This window comes from Diceros bicornis, chromosome 4 (assembly GCF_020826845.1).
Source record: "Diceros bicornis minor isolate mBicDic1 chromosome 4, mDicBic1.mat.cur, whole genome shotgun sequence".
In the NCBI taxonomy this organism is placed as follows: Eukaryota; Metazoa; Chordata; class Mammalia; order Perissodactyla; family Rhinocerotidae; genus Diceros; species Diceros bicornis.
Genome location: NC_080743.1, coordinates 58355561 through 58383394, shown reverse-complemented (window position 1 = coordinate 58383394; position 27834 = coordinate 58355561). Strand labels below are relative to the sequence as shown.

At 52.4% G+C, this 27834-nt stretch overlaps 2 protein-coding genes across 10 annotated transcripts; both read right to left on the bottom strand.

Moving 5' to 3' along the window:
* Window positions 1-191: 191 nt before the first annotated feature.
* Window positions 192-22912, bottom strand: ATP8B2 (ATPase phospholipid transporting 8B2). Of its 9 annotated transcripts, none has more exons than XM_058539284.1 (28): window positions 22814-22912; window positions 20322-20389; window positions 18051-18109; window positions 17584-17697; window positions 17357-17455; window positions 17025-17101; window positions 16851-16923; window positions 16493-16563; window positions 16164-16243; window positions 14660-14818; window positions 14325-14413; window positions 12799-12995; window positions 9584-9792; window positions 8671-8714; window positions 8204-8369; window positions 7864-8052; window positions 7594-7709; window positions 7342-7506; window positions 7145-7256; window positions 6899-7004; window positions 6616-6760; window positions 6237-6420; window positions 5853-6076; window positions 5502-5585; window positions 4913-5158; window positions 4636-4774; window positions 2607-2737; window positions 192-2345 (listed from the first exon to the last, which is right to left on the bottom strand). In XM_058539284.1, exons 2-28 carry the CDS (start codon window positions 20350-20352, stop codon window positions 2070-2072), a joined length of 3585 nt encoding a protein of 1194 aa, XP_058395267.1. In that variant the 5' UTR covers window positions 20353-20389; window positions 22814-22912; the 3' UTR covers window positions 192-2069. The 9 variants fall into 9 exon arrangements, with proteins under 9 accessions (XP_058395267.1, XP_058395266.1, XP_058395269.1 ...); XM_058539283.1 differs by having other exon boundaries at window positions 22819-22912; XM_058539286.1 differs by having other exon boundaries at window positions 17025-17086; window positions 22819-22911.
* Window positions 22913-23561: 649 nt separating this feature from the next.
* On the bottom strand, window positions 23562-26968 carry AQP10 (aquaporin 10). Its single transcript, XM_058537482.1, has 6 exons — window positions 26665-26968; window positions 26146-26272; window positions 25444-25581; window positions 25219-25337; window positions 24756-24973; window positions 23562-24283 (listed from the first exon to the last, which is right to left on the bottom strand). Exons 1-6 carry the CDS (start codon window positions 26767-26769, stop codon window positions 24085-24087), a joined length of 906 nt encoding a protein of 301 aa, XP_058393465.1. The 5' UTR covers window positions 26770-26968; the 3' UTR covers window positions 23562-24084.
* Window positions 26969-27834: the final 866 nt, after the last annotated feature.

Sequence of the window (27834 nt, the reverse complement as noted above, 5' to 3'; positions counted from 1 at the left end):
CCGCCCCATCCTCCAGCTAAAACGTGGATCCGGGAAGTGTGCAAACAGAGGTGATATATACTCACCAGTCATTCCGTTTTCTCCACCTTGGCCCGGGTCTACCCACTCAATTCCATCTAAAAAACAGTTTCCATCTCTTTACTTTTACCAACAGTCTTGGTTCAACATCAGAAAAGAGACAAGTTACACACTTCTCAGAAATTGGAATTTTATAAAAAGGCATTTTTCTCTTATATCCATAAAATGATATAATTTTTCCAAGTATAGAAATGTGTCATAAATTATACAGAATGTTCCTTAATTACAGCTCAATGCAACTTGGTACTTTCCTCCCTCCCTAAAAAATGAGAGAGAACCAAAAAAATAATATATATATAACTGTATATATATATATATATTTATATTTATATAATATAGACAAACCAAATATGAAAAAAATCATTTCCTCTTTGGTATAAAAATCAGACTCTCACCTTGAGAGACACACAAACACATGATGGTGGGTTTGTAAACTGTGTGTGGCCAAACGGGACTTCCCTGTCAAGCTTTCCCCTCCCCCACTCCCTGCCCACCCCACCTCACCACAGCCCACCTCCAGTTCCCTTGGGGCTCCCACATTGAATGTTTAAGATCTCCATACTCCACCCCCAGCTCCACACCAGTCCTGAGTACCCCCCTCCACTACCAAAGACGAGGAAAAGATTCTTCCCAAGACTGGGATTTGGTAGCAACTAACTTGGGAAAAACCTAACTGGAGGAATAGCTTCCTAGGTGTGGACCATGGAGAGGAAGGACAGGTGTGCCAAGGCCCAGCTGAGTCCCGTCCAGATCAAGCCAGGCACTGAGTGGCAGTCTCCTCGCCTGAGCCCGGTTTTGCCCTCCTCTTCCACCACCACCACCCAGTACACGGACTCATTTCTTTCCAGATGCTGGGCCTGGAGCAGGTGGGAACACTTGTTTACCAGAAGGGAGAAGCAGAGGCCAGCTTCCCCTTTCTGCCTTGCCTCCGGGTGCTGAGCTTCTCCTTTTGAGCCCACCTCAGGTCCAGGGTGTAGGTGTAGGAAAATGCCAACAAGGAGGGAGGAGGGAAGTCATTAAGGGACTCTGCTAATTAACTTGGGTCTAAATTCAAAATTAAAGAAACTTTTTTTAGGACTAAATTTCATACCCAGCTTTAGGTCACTGAGAACAATGGGGTCACTTTCCCAGGCTCCAGCCCAATACCAGCAGGACTTATGGAATCCAGGAGTTGATATATGTGTGTGTTGGAGGAGGCGGTAGCACTTCACTCTCCAGGTGAGGAAGGAAATGGGACCAAACCCTCCTTCTACTCTCCCACCCTCTGCTGACAGAGATCTCCCACCCTGGTCAGCCTCTCTGTCTTCATGGGCACCAGCCACTGGAGGGCCACCTGTAACTGTGGCTCCTCTTAAACCACTCCAAATCCTGCCAGGCTGGGGCACCCCTATGTGCCAGCTCCTCTTCCCCAGGCGAGTTAAGACACCAACCACAACATAAAAGTCACACAAAGGCCTCCTCCACTCGCCAAATAAAAAAGACAAAACCAAACTGGACACAAACACAAATCAAGGAGAGACATACACGATGTGAGGGGCCCAGAGGCCCCAGCAGGTCTCTGGCTTCCCGGCATGATACATTCTTGTGTAATTCAGGAACAGGGGCTCTAGGGCCCCCCTGGGGAGTGGGAGTAAAAAAATACAGAGATTATAGTCTCCCTGTGGGCTCCCAGGCAGGGCAGGGGCAGACCCAATCTCTCACAGTTTTTTCTTCTGTTTTTGGTTCCACATCTGGTCCCCGACTGGGGCTGGTTCTCGATGATGCCCCTACGCTGCCCTTGGGGCCTGCCCCCTCCACCCTCCCAGCTGGTGGGAGGGCCCATAGCTGGGGATGCCCCAGCCATTCCTGGTGGGATCAACAGGACAGAGTCTATCAGGGGAGATAGGAGAGGCAAGGGATGAGGACCCGCAGTTATTAGACGCTGTCCTCTCGGCGGCCGGCCAGCCCTGTGTGCTCTGATCACCAGCATGGGGATGTCCCAGTCCCAGCCTTCAACCCTTGAGGGGCTTGTCCCCTCCGCTGGGGCTGCTGGCACTGTCACTCTTTTTCCTGCGCAGGCTCTCAATCCAGCTGGAGCTGGAGCGGGTGGTAAAGCTGGAGAGCGCAAGGGAACTGAGCCGCATGTTTTTGCCAGACATAATGAGCTCCCCGAAGCCCTCCTGGTGGGAGAAGGCGTAGCCTGAGCGCCGGGAACCTGTGCGACCCACACGCCGCATGCAGCGGTGCTGGGCCTTCTGCTTCTTCCGCACCAGCTGGGTGTAGCGGACCTGGTGGGGGGCACAAGGGAAGGGGCCTCCGTCAGCGCGGCAGTGTCAGACACCACCACGGAGGAGGGACCCAGAGGACCCAGGACAGGGTGGGCACAGGAACCTCCATGGCACACGGGTGTCTGTCTCGAGGAAGAGCAGACAGCCACCACTGACACACTAACAGTCCGGCAGCCAGAAACTGCAGCGCATGAGCATTTAAGTCAAAGGGCTTTCTGACATACCATCTCTGTCCCCCAAGCAGACAGCCCAGCTTCTCACCGTGTCAGAGAGATCGGGCTTCAGGTGCAGCTTGAGGAATCGAAAGGCAACCACAGGCATAATGCAGACAACCGTGGTGAGCACGATGGTCAGCCATACCGTGGGCTGGGCCAGGGTGTTCTGGGCATTACCTGGGAACACAGAGGAGTCAGAGGCCTTGGGAGTCACAAAGTGGACAGAAGGGCAGTCTCCAGAGTTCCCCATTTCTGTTTCTGGCAGCCCCACTTCTCTAGTCTCAAAACCTAAGTCATCCCTGGCTTCCCTCTCCTCCCTGCTCCCCAATGTATACCTCCAAAGGTGACTCTAGCTCCCAACTCTCCCCCAAACTTCAGACTCGTTTCTTTAACTGCCTCATTTGACACCTCTGTTCAACATCTAACAGGCATCTCAGTTGGACGGGGCCAAACATGCACTTTGCTTCCTCCGCCCTAATCCGCTCCGTGTCTTCCCCAGCTCAGGAAATGCCACCACCCACTCAGCTGCTCCAACTAAAAGCCATGAAGTCAACATTTATTCCTCTCTTTCTCTCTCTCTGACCCCTTATCCAATCTGTTGGCTCCAATTTTCAAAATACCTGTGGAATTTTACCACTTCTCACTCTATTCCAAGCCACCAGCATTCTCACCTGGATTACTGCTATAGCCTCCTAACTGGTCTCCCCGTTTCCACCTTGGCCCCCTACATTTTGTTATCCACAAAACAGTAACAGTGATCTTTTAAAAACATAAATCAGTTTACAACATTTCCCTACTCAAAACCCTGAAATGGCTTCCTGTCATGTTTAGATTAATATCGAAAGTTTTTACTCTGACCAAAAGGGCTTAAATGATCTGGACCCATTCTCCTCATCCCCCTCACCTCAGCCCTACCCTCCAACCTCATATCCTAAATACACACACACACACACACACACACTCCTCCTCACAAGGCCCCACCTAAGGCTTCTGTCGCTGTTTGCTCTTCCTGGACTGTTCCTTCCCAGACGACCACATGGCTTGCTCCTTCCCTTTATTCAGATTTCTCTGTGCCAACGCCCCTTCCTCAAGGTCTTCACTGACAACTCTTATCCCTCTCTACCCTGCTTGATGATTGTTATAGGACTTATTAGTTCCAGACATTATATCTGTTAACTTGTAAACTGTTTCTCTCTCTCATTGAAATATGAAATCCAAGAGGGCAAGGATTTTGCCTGTTTCGATCACTGCCGCATCCCCAATAGCCACAGCAGTGGGTGACACAGAGCAGCTGCTGACCGAATGCCCAGTGGATGAATGAGTGAACAGATCTAAAGCAAGCGCCAAGACCTGCAAATGCGTCTTTCACCTCATGCCTCCCAACCAGCCCCTCTCTGCACCCACCGTGGCCACCCTGGGCCCAGTTCTCAACAGTCTTGCACTCAATCACCACAGTAGCTTCCTCATTGGCCATCACTGCCAGATTCATCTTTCTAAAGTGATCCTTTGATGCCACTTGCCCCTCTCTCCTCAAAAAAAAAAAAGACTCCTTGACCTGACAGCCTGGCATCCTGATCCCTCCAATGCCCCACCATTCCAGCCTCTCTTCCACTGCTTCTCAATGCATATTCTCGCCCCACGCTAGGAGAGCACTCTCCCTTCCCTAGAAACAAGTGGCCTTTTCACACTTCCAGCTCTCCAACTTGGAGTCTGACTCCCCAATCCCAGCTCCACTCACAGCAGCCTCCTCTGTGGGACTATCCCTGACCACCCCACAAGCATCATTTTGCTGACCATGAACCCTGCCACCCCTTGACCTCCCTTGGAGCCCTGACCTCCCATGGCCTCCCAGTAAAGAACTGGCAGGCCGTTCTTTACTTTCATGGATATGCAAGTTCTCTGAGGGCAGGGCCTGGGTCAGATACACCTAGATATCCCCCCAGAACCTTGCAGAATACCCGGCACATGAGGAGCGTTGAATAAATGCTCATGATGTGCAAACTGGCTACCTACCCTGTTAGTCCCAGAACAGGTGTGATTCCTTATTGATTCAAGAGGAAGCCACAGGGACTCACCTACAAACCGGAACTGGTTTGGAAACATGTCGAAGAGCCCATTGCTGTGCATGGCAAAGAGGATGGCAAAGTAAACAGCTAGGCTGCCCCAGATGAAGAAGTGGTTGATGGCTGTCCAGTAGCCTGTATCCAGCCCAATCTGCAAAAAGCAGTTGTCATCGGCAGAAGGAGCATCCCCTAAAACCCCATTCCCCGTCCGAGTAGTGCCCAGGTCAGCCCCAGGAAAAAGATGTTTACTCCTTCCAGAGGTGAAAACAGTTCCTGGTCTGCCTCATACCTGCACGCTGACCACAATGACCAGTGAAGTAGCCACAGTGACTGCAAAGGACTGGTAGTCGGCCAGCTGAGTGCCATCATCCCGAGTGGCCTCAGCAAACACCCCGTAGGGGATGAAGAACATGAGCACGGAGGTGTAGATGCCCTGGGCGATGCAGATGAAGAACTCCCGCTTGTTGAAGAGGAGGTTCAGCTGGCCTGGCTCATACAGCTTGGGATACTCCATGCTCCGCTGCTCTGGGACATCCTGTGTGGGGAGGGTCAGGTGGCAGAGGCCTCAGAAGCTGCCATTTTGCCTCAGGATAGTCAAGGGCAGACCCTGTCCCTGCCTCATCCTTTCCAAATTCTTTGATAGCTAAATCCCACCTCACGCCAACTGTCCCCAGTTAATCTTTGTTCAGCAACCCAGGGGACTTACAGGTCAGCTACAGCTGAGACACAGAACCCAACCGCACCCCCCTGCTGAAAGAACTGCCTTCCCAGGGACCACAGGCAGTGGGTACAAGTGTCACACACCCACCACTATCAGTGTGACTCCTTCACAGACTGTCCTTCTCCCTATCCTGCTTGACCATCAAACCTTCCCATACCTGATCGAAGACCCCCATAGCCAGGACCGGGAGGGAGGTGTACACGATGTTATAAAGGGTAATGAAATACTGGTCATAGACGGTCTGCAGAGAGAACAGAGAGCAAGAGAGGAGTGAACACGCAGTCTGTCTTCACTACAAATCAAGCAGAGGAAGAAAGCCGATGTGGCATACATGGAGCCCTAAGGAATTTTCTGGAGCTCCCTTTCCACTCCTTCAACAAGTATTTTTTTAATGCATGTACCAGATAATACCTAGGCCCTAGGGGACTGAACAATGAACAGGACCGATACAATCTCTGCCCTTAAGGAGCTTACAGATAGGCGAGCCAGTGGACTGAGAGCTCACTACCTGGGCCGAGAAGCCGCAGAAGAAGCCAAACCAGAAGTGGACCATCGTGAAAGCAAAGTTCTTGTAGAAGAAATAGCAGAGGAACTTGCACATGCGCAGGTAGGACCAGCGCCCGTGCACCAGCAGGAGGCGCTGCAGGAACTTGAACTGGGAGAAGGAGTAATCAGAGGCCAGGACAGCCTGGATCCCTTCCTGCCCGCTGATGCCCACACCAATGTGGGCCGCTGCACAGACAAGAGGGTAAATATTGAAGATGGTCACACACTTCAGAACCCCACCAAATCAGAGCCCCCATACCTCATCATTCTCCCTCGTCCCGAGACCTTATGGGCCCTTCTCCCCACCCTCTCACCCAGCCTACACACCTACACAGTCCACACTCACTTTTGATCATGCTGACATCATTGGCTCCATCCCCAATGGCAAGTGTCACAGCCTTCTTGTACTTCTTAACCAGTTCCACCACTTGTGCCTTCTGCAAAGGGGTCACCCGGCAGCAGATGACAGCTTTGCAGGCACAGGCTGTTTCCAGAAACTCTAGCTCCATGTCTGCCTCTAATGCATGGGCCTGGAACACAGAGAGCCCTAAGAGAGAGCCCCAGTCTTCCCAGGAGAGACCTGGGAGTCAGGTCCTCTCAGTCCCCTTCAAGACCACAGCCCCTCTAAAGTCAAGGGAAATGAGAACAAGATAAGACATAAAGGCCGTATGGAGAGAAGTGTTCTCTGGAGAGATACTGCCCAAGCTAAGGATGGTGACACTTACTAGGCTGTGCCCATTGATGACCAGGGCGTACTCCCCAGCGACAGCTTCCAGGACAGAAGCAAGCTTGGAAGAAGAAAGTTTCTCCTGGTAGGTGAAGCCATTGCCTATGGTGCGGGACGAGTCCATCATCTTCTCCCGGGCTTTCCTGTGAAGGGGGAAGTGAAACCGTGGCTTCCAGGACAGCAACAGGGATTCAAGCCATCCCAGGACCCATCAGCGTCCAGGCACCCCTGCCCGACACGTACACACAGTGCAGAACTGCCTGCCTCAGGCCTCTGTTTACCTGAGCTCCTCCCGCACTTCCAGGACAGTGTGGCCAGTGACTATGAACACCTCCGTCATGTCGTCCGTCAGCATCTTGCAGGAATAGCCAATGTTCACGGCCGTCTCTACCAAGAGAGAACGCAGGAGCTACGGACAGGCCCCCAACAAGGTCAGTGCACTCTCCTGCCTGATGTCCCAGGCTCATGCAAGGACCCGACAGGGCTACCGTCCAGATGCGATCTCCTCCGCTCTGCTGGGCTCTCACCTTGTTTGTCTCCGGTTAGCACCCAAATCTTGATGTTGGCCAGAGTCAGGAGGGCGATGGTCTCCGGAACTCCTTGCTGAAGTTTGTCCTCAATGGCTGTTGCACCTAGAAGCTGAAAGTACCACAAGGGTCCCTGGCACGAGAGTCCTGGGCACAAGCCCTCCTTGTCCACCCTCGGCCCCTTTTGCAGCCTATACCATCATGTCGCTCTCAACCTCCTCATAGATGCTGGCCAGCCTGTCCTCCCGGCTGTCCTGGGCCAGGCTGGCTTGGAGTCGTCTCTCAGCCCACTCCTCATAGTACTCTTCATCCAGATCCTTGTAGGCCAGTACCAGGGTCCTCAGCCCTTCCCCTGCATATTCCTGGAGGCAGAGTCACGGTCACCCCTCACCCCTCCCACAACACCAAGAGTAGCAGAACCGCAAGGCCCCTCCTCTCCTCACACTTACATTCAGGTGGTCAGTAGTGGTGTTGAGCAGCTCTTGGGTGGAGTGGTGGAGTCTGTCCAGCAGGATAGTGTCAGCCCCTTTGCAGTAGAGTCGGATCTTCCCCTCTGGATTCCGTACTATGAGCAGGACAGGGGGAGAAAGTCCCAGAAAACTTCAGGCAGGCAAAGATCTCCACCTTCAACACATCAGCAAGGGTCACCCAGCACACCTCACCCATTCCAGGCCCACGTGCTGCCCCCGAATCCCCCCAGCACCTGGTCCTGGCCTCACCTATGACTGACATCCGCTTGCGGATATTGTTGAAGTCTAGGATGGCCAGCAGCTGGTAGGTGATGGCTGTGCCCATCTCGTGGACGGTGATGGTTTTGGGGGTACGAGACCGAAATACAAAACCAAAGTTTCTGGCTGCAGTGACCAGGGCCCCCTCATCCGGGGACTGGGCTTTGTAGTACAGCTCCCCTGGGTGGGGAGGAAGAACATGTGTGGTGTAAGTGGCCATGATCTTAGCCACGTGTCCCGCCCAGGAAGCCCCAGCTCGGCCACAGAGCAGAGTCCTAGCTCGAAGGCACGAGTCAGGTAGGGGAGAGCACAAGCCGGCTCCTCAACTCACCTTCGTTCTTTTCTTCTGACATGACGGTATGACAGAGGGAAAGGAGGCGGAAGAACTCATGCGTGTGGGGGTCCCCCATCTTGACAGCCTCCAAGAGGGTGGGGTCCCAAAATAAGAACTTCTTGTCAGCCAGGGGATTGAAGGAGAAGTCGACGGGTTCAGGCCTCTGGAGCAGGCATAGTGCAATTAGGAAATGGGGGCCACCAGACTGCATCCCAGGGAGGGGCTTGTCTCCACCCAATTGTTCCCTGCCCTTCCAACTCTCAGTAGGAAGGCCCAAGATCCTGGCCACTGTGGACCCCAAAATTCCCACCTCTGCTAACAATTCTTCTTTAAAACACCCATTTCTCCAAGCAGCTTCCATTTCCTGACCAAACAACACATCACTCCTAACTATACCAACTGTCGCTGGTCAGGTACCCTATGTTTAACTGGCATATAAAATAACTATGGAGGCTGGACCTTACCTCTCCCAATTCAGCTTTGTGTCCCAGGACATCAAACACATCACCTACATACAACCAGGACAGAAGGAGAAGCAATGTCAGAGCTAGAGATCTCTCAGAGCAGGGGGAGAAGGCTCCAGTACAAAACCCCACACGGACCTGGAACCTGCAACCCTAATCGCTGAGCAAATGTCACACAGATTCACTGCTAACTCAAGGGACAGGAGGCAATAGGCACCCTGGGTCCTCAGAACCCCAGGACTGAAAGTCATGGCAGCCACTGCTCCCCATCTTTGTGCCTGTGACCCCCCCACCAGCTCTCCCAGGGCAGCTCCAATTCTATATCCCTCCCCCCAGGGCTCCCAAGCCCACTGGGGTGCCTTTCACCCTTTAGGCCTATACAACAGACAAAGCCTCACACACTGGCCATAGGCCTGGGTTAGTACAGAAAGCAGTTACGAGAAGGGCTCACTCTGCATAAAAGTCAGACACCACACATCTGGCCCCAAGCCATCCCAGCAGCTCAGCCACAAGGCTACTGTAGCAGGGCCATAGTGGAAAGACCATGGTCACATTCCAGAGACTCACAAGGGCCCTGAACAGCAATGGGGAGAGTCTAGCACTCCACCGAGACAGCCAAGGTCCAACCTGACCAGGACGCTCAGAAGCCAGTGTCTTGGGCTTCACTCCACACAGCCAAGGAGCTCCCCTACTGCCTGGAGCTGAGACCAGGGTGAGGGCGTCAGCAGAGGACATGGGAAGCACTGTCAGTGTCTGCTTCCTGACACGGGATACAGAGCGGACCCTTTCAAGGCCCTGCACACCCAAGTAGGAAAGAAGTAAAACCCAAATGCCAAGACAACTGTGGGAGCCCCAGTACCACTTTCCTTCCAGGCAAGATGCGAGCTCCCGGTCCCCAGAGGCACTGCCATACCATAGCTGCGGCCATTGATGGAGCACTTGTTGAAGACCATGATGTTCTGAGTGAGTGTGCCCGTCTTGTCAGAGAAGATGTACTCCACCTGGCCCAGCTCCTCATTCAGAGTGGTGGTGCGGGCCTCTGCGGGCGTCCGCTTCTTCATGCAGAACATCTTCTTATCCCAGTTGATGAAGTAGCTGTGGCCCAGGCGGATGACTTCCACACTGCACAGGGGACAGGAGGTAAGGCTCGGGGCAGGAACAGGAGGAGATGCCCACCCACAAGGGCCTCCGCCGCAGGCCCTCCAGTTGGGGAGAAACGAGAACGGAGCAGACACCTGGGCACGGGAACCTGGGTGGGGAAGGGCAAGGAGAGCCTGAAGGTGAAGCCAGCCATGTATAGCCGGCAAAGGAACTCCCCGACCCGACCCGCTGAGGCTCTCCAGACAAAAAGGTGCACAGGGCCTGAACAGGCGGGGCAGACAGCGGAGGAAGAGGGACTGTAGACAAGGCACTCAACCAGTTCTTACCTCAGGACTAATAATACAGAAACCATGCAGAGAAAACAAGAGAAAGTGCGAGAGGGAAGGAGAGAAAAAAAAAGAGAGAAATAATGAGGGTGCTGCGCATGCCACAGCAACACAGACGCCCCCTCAGAGAGGGGCCATGGTGGGGAAGTAAACCAGGAGGCTCTGAAGCCCACTCCTTACTCCCCAACACAGGCGGAACACTCTCCTTCCGCCTGGGCTCAGAGCTCCACAACCCTGACTCTGAGGCTTTGAGAAAGAACACGAGGCAAACCGAGATGCTGACTCTGAAAGGGAGTGGGGCCTCCAAAATCTGGGAGAGAATACCAGTTTATCATGGTACAGTGCTTTCAACATCCCAAGGTCTGTTCACATCTCTTCTTTGCTAGGCATGACCTTTGGGATCTCTCAGCATTTCCAGAAAGGGCTCTGTGTTTAGGTCCAATACAGCCAAGCAATGGGGCCACACCTGGAACCCTGCTTCCAACCCGACTGAGGCTGCTATCAGGATCCAGTTATCAGGCAAAATATGAACTGGCTGGAAATGTCTTCATAGCCTTTTCCCCACTCAGCTGATCAAGCAGCTCCTCCCACCTTCCCCCAAACACACACACAGTAACCTGATGAGACTGAGAAAGAAACTTAGGCAGCTACCATGGGCTTCGAGTGACCTTGGATACAAAACATGGACAGCAAAGCCCAAAAATGGAAAAAAAATCACATTGTAAACATGAAATCATTTAAATAGTAATGAAGGGGCCGGCCCTGTGGTGTAGCGGTTAAGCGCGCGCGCTCCGCTGCCGGTGGCCCAGGTTTGGATCCCAGGCGCGCACCGAGGCACCGCTTGTCAGGCCATGCTGTGGCGGCGTCCCACATGAAGTGGAGGAAGATCAGCACGGATGCTAGCTCAGGGCCGGTCTTCCTCAGCAAAAAGAGGAGGATTGGCATGGATGTTAGCTCAGGGCTGATCTTCCTCACAAAAAAAAAATAAATAAATAGTAATGAAGAAAAGAGTTGCCATGATCATGATGGACTTGCTACCACCCAATATTTGTATAGTGATTTAATTTTTAAAATGTATTTTCGAATCTAGTATCTTTTATCAAGATGTCCCTATGAAGAAGGTGGAACAGGTGCTATTATTCCTATTTTACACGAGAAAACTGAGGCCCTGAGTGATTGTGGAGTTGCCTGAGGTCACGTGCTAACAAGGAGGCAGGACTAAACCACAAACCTTCTGAGTCTCCTCTTTTTTTTTGAGGAAGGTTAGCCCTGAGCTGACATCTGTTGCCAATGCTCCTCTTTTTGCTGAAGATTGGCCCTGGGCTAACATCTGTGCCCATCTTCCTGTACTTCCAATGGGATGCCACCACAGCACGGCTTGATAAGCAGTGCATAGGTCTGCGCCCGGGATCCGAACCTGTGAACCCTGGGCCACTGAAGCAGAGCGTGCCAACTTAATTGCTACGCCACCGGGCCAGCCCCCTAGTCCTCTCTTAATGCTCTACAAAAATTCAAACTGTACACCTTCAGTACAGAAACTCTATCTTCTACTCACTGTCATCAGCACTAGGATTCAGGGACAAGGGGAGAGACTTGAGGACTAGCTAGGGAATTCGTGTGAACAAAAAAATGGCACAGGGAAGGGTTCAGAGCATCTCCATAAAGCATTTCCTTAAAAATGTCACAGGTTCTCTTATCTCAAGTGCAAGGCACTGAATACAAAAGAAAATTTCTTTCTTCTGGACATTCTTCCTTCCTCCTCTTGCATCCCCCTCTTCCTGTCTACTCTCACTGGCCCAGTCCTTGTTAACATTCTCTTTACCTCAAACATCCTAGACGTATACTTGATCCTATTCATGCTGCACACCACTTCCAGCCAACACTTCCTAAAGCATTCTTCAGATTTTTTTAAACAATCTTTTAATGGTTTACTAAGTATAAAGTCCACAGGCAAAGATTCAAGACCCTTCGCCATCGGGAACAAGCTTATGTTTCCAGCTTTCTGTCCCACAGCTCCTCACTTGTGGTCCATGCTCCTGCCAAACTGTTCCATGACCATTCCTAGGTTCCTATCTCCACGCCTTTGCTTCCAGCTCTCTCCTCCAGGCTCCACCTTCACCCATCCCAGCCACCTCTTCAGAGACGTCCTCCCTGATTAACTGCATGGGGAGCAATGCTCTTCCCTCTCTCTTGGCACCTGCCACATGGTATCTCAGCATCTTATACTGTTTGCATCTCCCCTCCCCTACCAGTCTGCTGCTTTTGAAGGCAGAGGCCATGTTACACATCTCTGTGTCCCCTTGCTTCACACGTAAGACTGTAGGTAGAACGACTTCTACACCACTTGTTCTCTCTTTGTTTTGTAACGTGTTTACATTTTTCTCCCTCTACTAGAATGAAGCTCCTAGAGCTCCATTTCTATGTGCCACGGCAGCTGGCATGCTTCTCTGTACGAAGTAAGCATGCAATAAATATGTGCTGAATAAATCAATACAGTTTTTGTTCTAATACAGTCCAAAGTGCCAGGAAACTGTGGTGAAGTTTGCTCTGCACACAGAGATAAACAGATAACATAAAATGTTCACAGTACAGGAAGAAGAGGACTTCAAGTTCCTTCTCAAGGACTTCATCATCACAGAAAAGTTTGCCAACGGACCACATGACCTCCCTGGAGAGACCCTGGGGCAGAGAAAGCACATACCTGACATAGAGTGATATGGGCACGACAGTGTTGAGGATGATGATGTAGGACCAGAACGAGAGGAAGCCAGAGAAAAAGGCACTGTCCACCGCCTCATCCCAGGGCAGGTAGACCTGGAAGCGCATCCCAACCTCGTGCTCCCAGATGGCATTGCCAATGGCCAGGATCACCCCCATGCAGACCAGGAATCCAAAAATCTGGGGAGGAACGAGAAGCAGAGGCTAGGCTGCCACTTATGAACCCCTCAAAATCAAGTGCATCCCTGAAGGTCACCACTCATACCCCAAGCCCTCAAAAGCTCAGGTAACTTTAAAATGGTGGCATGTTCTGGTGGGAAGTGCCCAGAACTGGTGACAGGGTCTAGTCTGCCAGCGACCATCACGTGGCCTTCTCTCTGAACATTTTTCTCATCTGTATGACGGGAAGCTGAAGTAGTTGCATAGCTCCCGATCTGACATGCTAGAATAGAACCCTTAGAAGTCTGCAAAGTTGGTAAAAGTGGGGTGAGCTCCTTTAAACATACCAAAGCAGCTTATTGGAAATCACCCATTTACCTGAGCTAAGCCTCTACAAGCCAACAAAAACACCAAGTTTCCATAATGTTCATTATCTCATACAGATGGCCAAAAAAAATTTTAACTAGGGTAACAAATTGTATCTTCATAAATGTAGATTTCTTGATAATCAAAAATCAAAAAGCTTGGAGTCCTTGAAGAAAGTTCATAAGAAGGTTTTGGTGGTGAAAAGAAAAAAATTGAGACCACTACCTGATTTCAGACATCTATTTCCAAAACTGCCTCTACTCTTGATGCTTTGAAACAAAAACAGGGACCATCCTGGTGACCAAGGACCACTAGGGGGCAATGCGAGCCTTTGCGGGACAGACTTAACCTCTCTCCTTCAGGCTGGGTTTCAGAAAACCCTTTAAGGCCAGGGCGGAAACTCTCACCAGACCAGCCTTTGAAAGCTGGCATGTGGGGGGCGGGCAGCAGGCAGTAGAGGCACAAGAAGGGGAGGAGAGCCCGACAAGGAGCTCAAATTTCTAGCCAAACAAGAGAAGGATTCAGGAATTGCCAAAAACCAAAACAGAAACTTTTCCTCTGGGATCCTTCACTCTTAGAAGTCAGGGGAAAAGACCCCGTTATCCATCCTGCAAATGGAAATTTTTCTTTTAATTCCCGCACCATCCCCATGAAGGCCTCCTTGTCCCTGGCAAAAGCAAACAGAAGGTCACATGCTGCACTAAGTCATCATCATAACTGGAATCTGGAATCAAGAGAAGGGAAGACTTGTTTTAGCCTTCTTAAGTTGTTGATACATGCACGTTCCTAAGGATTTTAAATAACATATCCCAAGTCTAAAAGGAGCCTGAAATAAACACTGCCTTTGAGTGGCTGACCTGCCAGTGGCTTTAAAGCCAAAACCTGAAGGCTGACTACTAACCAGGGAGGTGAGATGGGAGCAAAGGAACTGCCCAGGGAGAACCAGAAGGGCAGGGGCAGGGAACCATATGTGGGAAGCCTTACCCAGAGCACCAGTGTATTCATTAGGCGATCAATACTTGTTCTCTTGAACTTTGTCCTGCCGCTGTTCTGCATCAGCTTAGTGTCAGGACCTAGAAAAGGATGGGAAGGGCTGGGAAAGCCAAATAACAAATCTGCCTCTGGGCTTTTGCCCTGATCCCCAGACTACAAGACATCGGGTTGAAAGAGAAACACTGGCTGGACAAGAGGCTTATATTCAGGGCTGGCGAGTTTTTATCTTCCATATTGCACCAGCCCACTTAGCCGCCCCCTACATTCCTGAGGGAGGGCCGAGTCACCAACTCTTATCCTTCTTTCCTTGGACCCAGGAGGCTCACCTGCAAAGATGACCAGCCCGAAGCACCACTCGGTGTTTCGCAGCACGCAGCCCCGCAGCAGCATGTTCTGGTTGCTCAGGGGGAGCTTGTTCTCCTTCCAGTAGAGGGTTCCGCTGAATTTGTCTAGCTTGTTGTTGGGAGGTTCGCAGATCACTTCACCTAAATGGAAGACAAGAGCGCCACTGTTCAAGGTCCAGTCTATAGCTTGACTATGAGACAACAAAACAGAGAGAAAGAGCAGCTGAGGGAGAAGTGTTAGGACACGGGCCCATCCACACACTGCTGGTGGGAGTGTGAACTGAAAAGAATGAGGCAGCATGAATTAATATTAAAAACAAACATACCCTTGGAGCCAGCAATCCCACTTTTGGGACTCTATTCTACAAAAATACTAGCATAGGTCACAACAATGTTTATTGAAGCATTATTTGAGCAGCAAAAGATTGGAAACAACTGAATGGTCAGGGAATAGTTGAATAAATTATGATACATCAATTCTACGAAACATCATGCAGTTATTAAAAACAATGAGGTAAATTTCTTTATATAGTCATGCGTCACTTAATGACAGGGATGAGTTCCAAGAAATGTGTCATCAGGCGATTTCATCATTGTGTGAACACTGTAGAGTATACTTACACAAATCTAGATGATATAGCCTACTACACAGCTAGGCTGTATGGTGCTAATCTTATGCGTCATATATGCAGTCTGTCATCGATGGAAACACTGTTATGTGGCGCATGACTATATAGTGATGTGATAAGATATCTATGATGAATTTAATAGATAAAGGCAGGCTGCCGAGATTTTGGTACAGTATGATCACATTGACAATGTTCACACGCGTGTATAAATATAAAGAAAAGTGTGCATGAATACACACTAAACTGCCAGTTAGCCTGGCTACCTAAGGAGGGTAGAATTGGAGGGTAGGAGGGCTTTTCCTTATACATGCTGTATAGTTTGTCTTGTTAGAGGGAATATATATCATTATTCTGAGCTGAATAAGCATAAGAAATAAGAATAAGCTGAATTTCTCTCAACATGCACAGCAAGGAGGGAGTGATCAACCATGAAGACCTCTTGAAATAACCATCATCAATTCAAAAGTAAGTGGTAGCCACCTGGCGTTCCTGACACAATCCCCCCCGCCCCCCGGCCTGAAAAAAAGACCAGGGAGCTGTAAAATCACAGCATCAAGAAGCCAAAAGGAGGGCCAGCTCCATGGCTTAGTGGTTAAGCGCGCGCACTCCGCTGCTGGCAGCCCGGGTTTGGATCCCGGGCGCGCACCGACGCACCGCTTCTCCGGCCATGCTGAGGCCGCGTCCCAGCACAGCAACTAGAAGGACGTGCAGCTGTGACATACAACTATCTAGTCGGGCTTTGGGGGAAAATAAATAAATAAATAAAATTATAGAAGCCAAAAGGAAAAGGTGCAATTTAAACCCCAAAACCCAACCCACCCCATCCACCTGAAAGCTGCTTCTCCAAAATTACTCACCATCAAACTTGGCAAGCTTACTGATGTCTCCCAATTCCGAGGTAACTGGAATCGCCTGACGCACTTTCATGTTGGTCTCTCTGGAAGGACAGTGTCCCTGAGTCCTGGTTCCCTTCTTTTCCTCTAGATTCTACCTGGGGCATCTGACCATGGGGTATCACTGCCCCCATGTATTACTGGGTGGGTAATACTTCTACACATCCAAAGCCTTTCTTACCCCTACAGTTTCCAAAAGGTACAGATCCCAGACCTGGGAACCTCTTTCAGAAGCAAGCTTTTTACCCCTAAGGAGGCAGAAGGAGAGGTGTGACACTGAGCATGCGACTTACCCATCGAGTTCTGCTGTCTCTATGTAACACAGCCCATGGGGCTCACTGCTGGAAAGGAGGAGGAGATCCGCCTGGAGAGAAAACCTAATGAGAAGCCCAAAGACCCAATCTGCCACCCTCGATGGACTCTGATGATGCCTCCTTCCACTAAGCATTCTGCATATGCTTAATCCCAAGCATGTGAATGGTTAGAAAGGAGCTAGTCCTGGGTGTATTAATATGACACAGAAGTCCTCCACTCAAGAAAGTTTCCTTCCGCGAGTGTTTAAGAGGCAATAATAAATCAGGAAAGACTCATCCCTTTCTGCCAAAGAAAAGGAAGAACCCGGCAGACCTAGAGGGGCACCTTATCCCTTACCGCCACAAACTGGTTATTTTCTAGCTTGATAATATCACCAACACAGACATTCATCCACTGCTCTTGCTGGAGGCTGAGGCAATGAGAAGACAGAGAAGAGGCTGTCAGTAGCTAGAGAAGTTCTCAGGGGACCCCTTTCCTCCTCAAGGCCCTCAGTCTCCAAAAGGCACTCACATTCCATTGATCAGCACCTGAGACTGACGGTTATTCACCTGGTTATCACTCTTGTGGCGGAACTGAAAAGAAGAGAACTAAGAAAAGTAAGGCACCTTCTGCCACCCCAAGGGACTTAGATGATCAGTGGAATACAGAGCACGCTGGGTACTATCTTGTATACACCTGTTCACAGATCTACTCTCTCCCTGACTCCCCCTCTCTACTTCTGGCCAAGATATCACAGATCTAGCTGGACCAGGTAAGGGATGGCAAGGACACCAAGGAATTGTGCTGGGTGGAGGTGGGGGAGTTGGGAGTGAGGAAAAGGTAGAAGAATGAAAACAACTCACATAGTCATCAGTGGCATCTTTAACAGCTGTGATGGTGAGGACAAGAACCAAAGGCACAATGGTGGTGAACCAGGACAGGGACGAGATCTGTGGGATCAACTGAAAAGAAGAAATAGAAAGGCATGCCTCTGAGGCCCCATCCTATGCCCTCTTTTCCCCTAGACCTTTCTCTTCCTTGACTTTATTCAGCTTTGTGAGTTGCAAAGGGTCTGCTCCAGGTCACTTACCTGCAGAATGAGAAGGAACAGGAAGTAGGTATTGGCAACTTCCTGGAACTGCTCAAAGAGGTTGACAGGCAGGAAGGTGAGAATATTGTACTTGGAGGTCTTGATGCAGTTACTCTACGGCAGTGGGAGAAAAGATAGTGAGGCAGCCTCCAACCCCAACCCAGAACCAGATTCAGGCTGCCTCCTCCATCTACACTTCCCCAAACCTCTGCCCCCAAAAGCCAGCAACCATGGGGTGGGAGGAGGAGGAGGAGAGAAGGAAGTCTCCTGGGGTCAATGTATCTTGCTTCACTGACAGGTGAAGGCATGAAAAATTCAGCACAGTGGCAGATGAAGAGTGGCGAGGAGGCTGTCTTCCCCTCCCCTCAGCCCTCTCTCAGTCAGCCCTCAGTCCCAACCTAGGACATTCCTGTACCTTTCTCCTTTCCGACTCAGGAGGAAGTTACAGGTGATCTCAAGCCACTTACCGCATACTGGAATTTCTCATTGTATTCTCGGTCATTGGCCCGCGCCCTCCTTTCTTCTTCTGCAATAGAATGATACTGCAGTCAGGAGGAGCAAACTGAGGGCTGGCCTAACACCTTGTCAGGTCCACCCCACCTGGTGAGGTTTCCATTGAGGGCCCTTGGTTCTTTCCACAGTGTACCATTTTAAGGAGTTAGTGCCACATCTGAGGTGTCACTAAATTCTTCCCTCGTACCACTGGGCTCTGCAGGCATTACATTCACTGCACAGGCCGCCTTCTCCTTTCCTCACCAACAACCATCAAGGTCTTCCACTGGGGGCACTCAGTCCCTCTCTCTTATCTCTCTAATTAATGCCTTAGGCATTAACGGTCCTGGGAATCCCCAGAGGAATAGCAGCTGAAGACACAAAGCTTCCTTCGCCTGGGAGCTCCTGCAGATCTAGCCATGGTACTGCCCTCCCTCTGACCTGGGGGGTGGGGTGGGTAGCAAGATGGAGGGTCACAGTGCCCTGAAACTGCTCTGCTGCAGCATCCCAGCCCCACGTGCAGTCCCCCCTCCAGGAGCCTCTGCTAGTCACATGTCACCAGCAACAGCTTCTGACTGGCCCACAATGACATCACCTTATTTCAAAGCTCATCTTCAAGTAGGAGAAGGGGGGGTTGGGGTCAGGGATATGGGTCATCCAGACTGAGACAGAGACACAGGAGAGAGGAGTGGGATGTAATTGAAACAGTTGCTCTCTAACTGTAACCCTTCTTGTGCCATCTGCACACATACACCCTAAACATTACAACATTTGTTGCTGAGTGACAAATAAGCTACATCTATCCTGAACCTCGCAGGTCCGGGACTTTAGGCACCAAGTTCAGGTCCCAGAACACACAGGTGTCCTATGAAAGGTTCTCCAGCCCATCTCCCAGGGTCACGATGACCTCAGGCTGAAAAAGTGGTGTCTTGATTAGGCAGTAAACATAACGCCTTAAACCTTTCCGGGAGCCAATGGCAGCTATTCCAGACCCCTTCCCTCACCCACTCACAAGACCCCTGCAGAGCACACTGCAGTAACAAAACCTCAGACCACAGCATCCTCTGCCTACCCAGAGCGCTCCTTCCCTGCATGGTCACTTTACTCTCAGAAACTTCCCCAGAGGGGACCCCTCGGGTTGAGCCCCCTGCGCAGTCATCAAGGACCATGCAAAGGAAAAGGTAAGGACCGGACCCTTCGGAGCCAGGATCTCTAGGTCTGGAAAGGAGAGAATCAAGGAAGGTTGGGGGAGGCTGAGGACAAGCGAGTGGGACGATGGGAGGGGGGAAATTATGGGCTCGGGAGAGCTGCGAGGCGCTGCTTCCCGTTACCTGTCCCCCAAGAGGGCTTCTTTCGGCTCCAGGAAGGAGGCACCCCGGCCCGGGCCCACTTCTCGGGCATCTCCTTGGGGACCGTCATGATCCCAGTTTGAGCGGGGAAGGGTGGACTGTCTGTCTGTCCTTTGCCTCAGTGGCGCCGATGGGGCGGCCCTCCCGGGAGGCGCAGGAGCTGCGGCCGCTCAGAGGGGATCCCCGGCCGTCGGGCGCGCGCCCCACCTGCAGCCCCCGCCATTCTCGGGGCCGCCCGCACCCGGGGACGCCGCGCGCTCCGCCGCACCACCGCCGCCCCCAATGCCCCCCACGGCCGCCAGCGTGCGCTGAGTGGCCCCGAACGCGGTGCGCAAGCCCCGGGCTCCGCCCCCGCCCGCTCCCCGGACTGCAGGGGCAGCCGCCTGCCAGCGCGCCGCGTAGGCGAAAGCCAGCGCGGAGCTCCGCCTCCCTCGGCCCGGCCAATGCGGGTGAGGGGACTGCCAGCGTTGTCGGGGGCAACCGCTTTCATCCCACCCCCACCCCCGCCCCACCCCACCCGCCTGCAGAAAAAAAACGAGCAGGACCCAGGTGGATGGAAAAATGAGGGAGAAAAGGAGGGGAGGAGAGGAGGTGTGAGGACGGAAGGGAGAAGATGGGAACACAGCTCCCCAGGCCGAAGAATAGGAGCTCCAGGTGCCCCAAGATGAGTCTGTGTGTTTGGGGTGAGGGGCAGGTACTCAGCACCCTGCCGGAGGATAACACAGCTCAGGGATCAGGGGAAGAATTCGGTTTTCTAGGCTCTCTCTAGGATGGGTAGGGGTTGCAATCTACCCTCTTTCAGACTCATTACCAGTAGTCCCTCTTCCCTTTGCTCCCTGAGCTGTAACAACACCCACTCTTGATGGTCTCAGTGATCCCCCCTCCTACCTGTCTTACCTGGGGGGCGCTTTTTTGCACACAGTGCCATCTCACCCAGTAAGGTCCCAGCAATCCCATGGGAGATCCTGCAGGAAGGTGACATATGCGTGAGGTCAGGAAGCTGAGAGCAAACCTTCATTCCCTCTTCAGACTCCTCCTGAAGGTTCTCTTCTCCAGTTCTGACTGTGCCCAGCCCCCAGCCTTCCCCACCAACTCCACACCAAGACTCTGCCCTTACAACCCTGATGGGTCACTGAGAAAGAAGAGGGGACTTCCCTACCACCTCCCCCCATGCCCCTGCCTTAGATAACAAGGAGGGCAGAGGGCTGACAGTTTACAGAAGCCAAGACCTGCAGGGAAAGGAAGGGGGCAGAGAGAAGAGGCCAGTTATTGACAGGAGGGGCACAGCTCTCAAGGTACCCATCCCAGGGACAATGGATACCCCCATGTGCCCTCCTGGTGGCCATGAGTGGTGTCTGTGTTTACTGGAAAGCAAAATTTCCACCAAAGGGTGGGGTTGAGGGAACATGAGCCAGGAAACACCTGGCAGAGCATCAGGAAACAGGGTGGGCAGGCTCTACCCTTCTCAAAATGTTTATAATCCTCCCATCCCCCATTACTGGGGCTTCCATTATCACCTCCTCCAGGGGAGCTCACATTAGAGGCATGGCCTTCACTTCCTGCAGACAGTCCCCAACCACTTCCTCTCAGTCTGGGTCAGCCGCCCTTCTGGTCCACCAGAGGGGTCTTCCCTACCCTCCTCTGCACCTCTCTCTCCTCTAAGCCTAGTTCAGTCAGTATGGCACTAGGTGCAGGCTCAGGGAGCATAAGTCAGATGGGCCTCTGCTTCCTTCCATCTTCCCATGTCCTTCCTTTCACCTAAAAAGGTAAAAGCCCTGGCCTCGGAGATAGGGTCACAGAGCCTCAGTCTCTATTCCTCAGCATGGCCCAAAGGAAACTGTCAGCTAGGTTCTGGGTCCCCTTGTTACCTCTTCTTTTTGTCTAGGTGGAAAGCCTTCCTCCTCCTTGGTTCCCCTGTCTCCAACCTACTGGGCACACCCCGCCAGCCTGTCAGTCCCAAGAGATACTAATTGCCTGTCTGCCCAACCTCTATAATTACAGACTCTGGCCATGGCCTGTCACCCACACCAGTTCTCCCTTCACTAAATCGGACTCCCTACCTGAACCCCAGATCAGGCAAAACTGATATCCAGAAGTCCTTTTCCTCCCTGACCCTCCCCAACCCTGGCAGCCAAGGGTGCCTGGCTCAGGAAGAAAAACCTCATCCACATTTTAGAGATGCCAAGCCCTCCTCCAGGGCCCCCAGCCAGGGTCTCCACCCAGTCTAGTGTATGAGTCATGGGAGGGTGGGGTGTGAAGAGAGAGGTTAAAGGAGAGATGCAAGGGTGGGCATCACAAGTTCCATAGCCAGCCCCGCCCTCAGTGATGGAGGCAATCAAGAAACACTATCACCCGGAAGATCTGGGTTTGAGTCCTATGAAAGAGTTAATGAAGGAGCCACACATGCTTTTAGGAGTCAGGAGTTTGGACACTAACCAGGAAAGTTGTTTTACCTCTAAGACCCTGCGGAGACTGAAAGCTGGCTTGGCCCCAGACCTCATCCCCTCTGGGGGGGCCCTAATAGGAGGGAAAGTGAGGGGGAGACCTGGAAACAGGGACCCTCTCTCACTTCTTCCCAGTCTCACACAGCCTGGGTTTTCTGAACCGTCAGGCCCATCAGCCACGTCGCCCTGCCCCGTCACCCTGCCCCAGCCCCCTCTGCAGCCACATTTGGGATAAAAATAGCCAGCTCTGGGAAGAAGGCAATGCTCCACGGAGGAAAACGGCTCCTCCTCTAGACCTGCTCCCTGCTCCCTACCAACCCAGGAAGACGGACCCCTTCCTTCAGAGGAGGCTGGCAGGGATATTTGTGGGCAGGTCAGGGAAACAGAAAGGAATGGAATCCAAGACCCCCAGCTCACTTGCCACCAAGACCACCCCTGGCCACCTGCCATGGCTAAGGACAAAACACAGGACTCACTCCCCAGCTCTGAGCTCCCAGAGCCACCACCTCTCCTTGCACCCTTGCTTTTCCTTACGCACAGAGACCTCCACCCTACAGAGACAAATCCTACGAGCCGCAAACTCCCTCCTCCAGGCACCCAAACCCTCGGACCCCCGTTACTCCTCTCACCCCCACAACTCTCTGAGCGGTTCTCCCCTCTCCGCTGCTCCATAAGCTTCTCCTCGGCACTCCCGCGCCCCTTCAGCACCCCACCCTCCCATCCTGCGGACAACCTCCCGACCTCCTCCATCCTCAGGCACCCCGACGCCCTCTCTTCTCCGATCATCCACTCCTCCTCCTCGGTCTCACCGCCGCTCCCACCTGTCCTCTCCTGCTCACACCCCCCGCCCCGGCCCTCCAGCCCCGAGTCCGCGTCCGCAGCCGCATCTCCCTTTACCCTCCCGGCCCCGAGCCCTTGGGCTGCCCCCGCCTGGCCTCGCCTCACCTCACCTCAGCGCTCAGCGCTCGGCGCCCGCCCCGGCGGCCCTGTCCTGCCCATGCCGGGGGCTGGGGCGGGGGGCGCTCTGCTCAGCTCCCCGCGGGCTCCCGCCCCCCCCAGCTGCAGCCCCGCTCCCCCCGGGGCCTCGGCTCGCTACTTTGTGTCAGTTTCGGCCACGGCGGGGCGGAAGTGACGGAGTGGCGGGAGAGGGCGGGGGGCGGGAGGGGGTTTTGGGGAGGGATGAGGGAGAGGGAAGGCGGGAGCGCCATCTTTGTGCGGGGCAGGGGGAGGGTCTTAACCCTTCCGATGTTTAGCACTGCGAGGCCTTGTCCTCCGCCCCACCCACTCCCACATCCGTCCCGCATCAAAAAAAAAAAATTAAGAGGCTAGATAGCTCTGAGATTTTTTTTATTTGGAAGAAAGGGAACAGGAGAACGCTGCCCCCTATGCTAAAAGAGCGTCTCCTTCGGGGAGGGGCGTGAGAGCTGGGGAAGCGGTGAACAACGAGAATTTTCCTCAGCGCCAGTTTTCCCTTAACCCTACACTCATTCCCCTCGGAGCCCTCTGTTCCTTCGCCTTCTCTCCTCGCCCTAGCTCATCTCGTAATTCACCCTCTCCGTGAATGACACAGCCCGGAATGTCTAGGTATTGGGTTGTGCCTCGGTTTCTCCGCCTTGCTCTCCCTATCTCTAGGCGCTTGAATGGCTGTGTTCCACTGCAGGCACTCTCATCTTCCCTCACCCACCACGCCCCCTTGGAGGAGACAGTTTCCCCACCCCTAACTACTACATGGGGGTGGCTGAATCTAGGGGAGGCGCCCCAGTGAGGGTAAAGGCGGGAGGCGCTGAGGTTACGAGAGCTAGGAGTCAGGCAGTGGGGACCAAGCTTTGGAGGAAGTCCCCAGGGTTATGCCCTCCACTGGATGGTCTGTCCCCACTACCCTGCGGATTCCCGTAGCCTTCCTAATCCGGCTCCCAGGCCGCGCACCCTCTGGCGGTTATTTTGACGAACTACGTTCCTGGAAGTCCTCAGGGTCTGAAAACCTGCTTTGCGGTTGGGGTAAAGGGATGAAGATCCTGGGTCCCCGGACTTTATCCTCCAGTTCTCCCTGTCCAGGCATCCTCCCCAGGTTAGGAGGAAGCGATGCCTAGATAAGTAAACAGAAAAGCTGCCCAGAGCCTGGTGTATTAATAAAGAGAAAGAATGTCTTGTCACCAGGGCTGGGTCTCTGGCCCTCTCCAGTGTCCATGAAGGAGGTGAGGGCTGTCATGTCAGAATCATAGCTTACACTCCGGCATCTTAGCTGAGACAGGAGTTTCCAAGTCTGAAGCTTTATGTTGGGCAAACTCTAGATCCTGAGCTGGCTCTGAGTCCTCAGGGTGGTGGAGAGCCACCAGCAGCTGGTATGTAGCTGTGCCAAGTGTGGCCCCCACCAGAGGGGCCACCACAGGCACCCACCACCAGCCATTACCAGCACTGCAAGAGAAGGACAAAAGGATATCAGGAGTGACTCCCCTAAAGGACTGGGGGCAGTAATAACAAGAGCGTTCCCTAAAGCAGTTCCTGGGATGATGTACACCAGGAAGAGGGTGTCTTGGCACCAAAGCATAGCGCTTAGAGAGAAGGAGACCCAAGAGAGCTTGGTCCAGTCTCTTGTCTTAGGAAATTATCTAAATGCCCATTTGGGTTATGAGGTCACTAATACCCCAAAGAGGTAAGATGATCATGTGCCCAAGAATACAGACTCTAAATCTTACTTAGGTTTCAGTGAAAAGCGTGAAGAGGGGAAGGGGGCAAAAGAGAAAGAGAGAACTGGGGCTTAGAGGAGGAACACTGTCCTAAGAGGCCAAGAGAACTATTTAAGAGGAGAGAGCTGGGGATCCAGGGACAGAGCCCTTAGCAGAGGGAGGTGAGTGAAGGGACAGCACCAGAGGAGGCCATCTCCCACCTGAAGACTTCAGGGCCCCAGCCAGCCAGGTAGGTGAAAAGCCGTGGGCCCAGGTCCCGGGCAGGGTTGAGTGGGACCCCACAGTTGACACCCATGGATAGCTCAATGACCAGGATCAGCAGCCCCACTGCTATGGGTTCCAGACCTGCAGGCACTCCCTTGTTCCGTGTGTCCAGGATGGCCAAGAGCCCCACAATCAGGATCCCGGTGCCCAGAACCTTGGAGATAACAGAGGCAGAGGGGCTCCCATCAGCTGCCAGATGTTCCATTTGCCCTCTCTCATCCAAAGACTCCAGGCCACCCCCCGATGTCATCTGACTTAGCCCAACACAGGCAGCTGAGGTGAGTGGTGGTGCAAAGATAGACCCAACCCTATATCCCACCCAGAGCCTGAACAATTGGCAGGGATTCCAGGGGTCAGGAGAAAGGTTGGGGCTCTCCCAGCTCTCCTCCTCACACCTACCTGATCCAGGAAGCCATTGTTCAGGGACAGATAAGGTGCAGGGTAGGTGGCAAAGATGGAGGCTGTCTCCTTGGGGCCAGTCACTGTCAGATTCCCACCTGTATAGTTCTGTAGAGCATCTGTGCGGTAGAGGGACACCCAGGATTTCCATCTTTGCTCATTCAAAACTGTTCCAAGGCACCACTGCCCACACACTGGTGCCCCCAACACCGTTCCCTCTGTTACCATAGTAGAGAGCATAGGTGACTCCGGAGGCACAGAAAGCAGATAGCAGCTGCACCAAGCAGTAAATGGGGAGCTTGGCCCAGGGGAGTCGTCCCAAGAGGCACATGGCCAGGGAGAAGGCTGGATTCAGGTGGGCTCCTTCAAGGATCAAGAAAAGAAAACCAAGATCCATTAAGTGTCACTGCCAGGCACTGTCATCACTGGTACTCCTCCTCACAACTCTTAGGCAGATATTACTATTCCCATCATATAGACTAGAAAGTTGAGGCTGGAGCAGGTTAAGCAACTTGTCAAGGTCACATAGAGAAGCCAAGGTTTGAACCTGGGTCTGTCTGCTCTTTCCACTACAGTGCTTGTGTCTCAAGGCTCCAGCCAGGCACACTGATGCAGTATGTGTCTGGGAACAAGCAGGTGAAGTCCTGACCAAAGATGAACCTGAGAGGGCTTCAGGTAGGGGATACAAGAGGATTGCACTTACCGTTGATGCCTTGCCATAGATCTCTGTCTAGGTGAGTGGAGGATTAATGTGACAATGGGGAGGGGCTGGACCAGGCCAAAGGCATATCTCAGTCCAGGGCACTGGTCAAGTTCAAGGAGATAATGTCCATGAGTCACCAGAGATCTGCCTTTTCCCCATTACCATACACCCACACTCACATGCACATCCTACCCCCTCTGATGACCAGACCCCACCCTCCTCACCTGAGACATTTCCACCCACGTAGATGGCTATTATGACAGAAAGAGAGCCAGCCAGAAACGTGGTGAAGAAGTTGCCCTTGGTTTCTTCACTGGTGATGGTCTGGGCCACAGCCCCCTGGGTAAGGAGCTGGAGAGAGGGAAGATGAGGAACAGGGAACCAGGAATAGGGAGCTTGGTGGACCAAAAGGAGAGAGAGATGGGAAGGCTAGGAGAGCAGCCAAGAGAGATGAATGGACATCAGGGATCAGCAGGGAAGGGAGAAAAGCAGAAAGAGGAAAAGGAAAAGAAATGGGAGAAGTAGAGGAAAAGTAAAGAAAGGGAAGAGGGGTGAGAGATGGAAAGGGACAGGAATAAAAATGAGGCAGTAGGAGAGGAACAGCAGAGACAAGACGGGGGACAAGAGAAATGATGGACAGTTGAATGGAAGCAGGACACCGGGTGGAAGAGATAAGGACACCAGGAGGAGCCAAAAACTTTTGCCCACCTCCCCTCTTTCCTTCCCCCAGTTACCCTCCTTACCATGAGCACAAACACACTCAGAAACTCTGCCAGGCACTGTCGGGCCAGGAGGCTGCGGATCCGGAACCAGTCCTTGACTTCGGCCAGAGGCTGAATGTGGGCCATGGTGAGGACACCCTGTCTCTGGTCACTGCTCCCTCCGTCTGCATAGGCACACTGCTGCTACACAGCTACTGCCTGCCAGGGGAAAAGATAAGGAAAAGACTTTAAAACCAATTAGCTCAGCTCCTGAACAGCAGCTAGTGCTCATGCACGTATGTAGGCTAGGGAGGATAGAGATAACGGGAGAATGTCCGGGGGCAGGCTCTGTACATGACCAGAGCCTGGAGTTTGCCCAGGCTGTGTCTCCTCTTTCTCTCATCCCCATCCCTCCTAGGAGTAGCCTCCTCCTATGCTGACAGATTGAGGGAAGTACTCTGCTTTATATACATTAGTTCTCTTGGTCCTCAAGACAATTGTGTAAAGTAGTACTACTGCTCCCACTCTACACGTGAGGAAATTGAAAGAGCCTTAGGATTCCCCAAGGCCACACAGTTAGTTAATGGCTAGTCTGAACTCAAATCCAGGTCTTCTGACTCTCCATCTAATATTCCACAGTGCCTCTCCTTGGAATATGAAGCATTTCCCCAAACCATTTGGATGCTTGGAAAAATCAACAGGCATCCAAAGAGACTGGGCTGAAAACCATGGACTGCAGGAATAAAACCCATGCCTTGAATGCTTGTACTTCCCTCATGCAGAGTCTCACCTTGATTAGAGAATGCTCTACCTTTGTGTCTCTCGCCATGGCTCCAGCTGAGAGCTTCACGCCCACACTGAGCCCCATCTCCCCACCTCTGGATGCTTGACACTCTTATTCTGCATAACACATAGCCACTTCCTACTTCTTCACATCTCAAGCCTCCAATTAGATTCATTTAACTATGAATCAAGTCCTAGACACTGGGGAAACAGTGGTAAACAAAAGTAGTCCCTGCTCTCCTAGAGCTTATGTTCTAGTAAGTGGAAACAGATAATATACAAATTTTTAACATACTGTGTGTAGTTTATGCGTTTCTTGAGAGCTGGGCCATGTAACCCCATGGGCTCTAGCACAGTCCTGGGCACACCTGTGTGCAATAATACTTCTTTACTGGGTTTAGCGGATACTATAGTGCTCCACCCAGATCC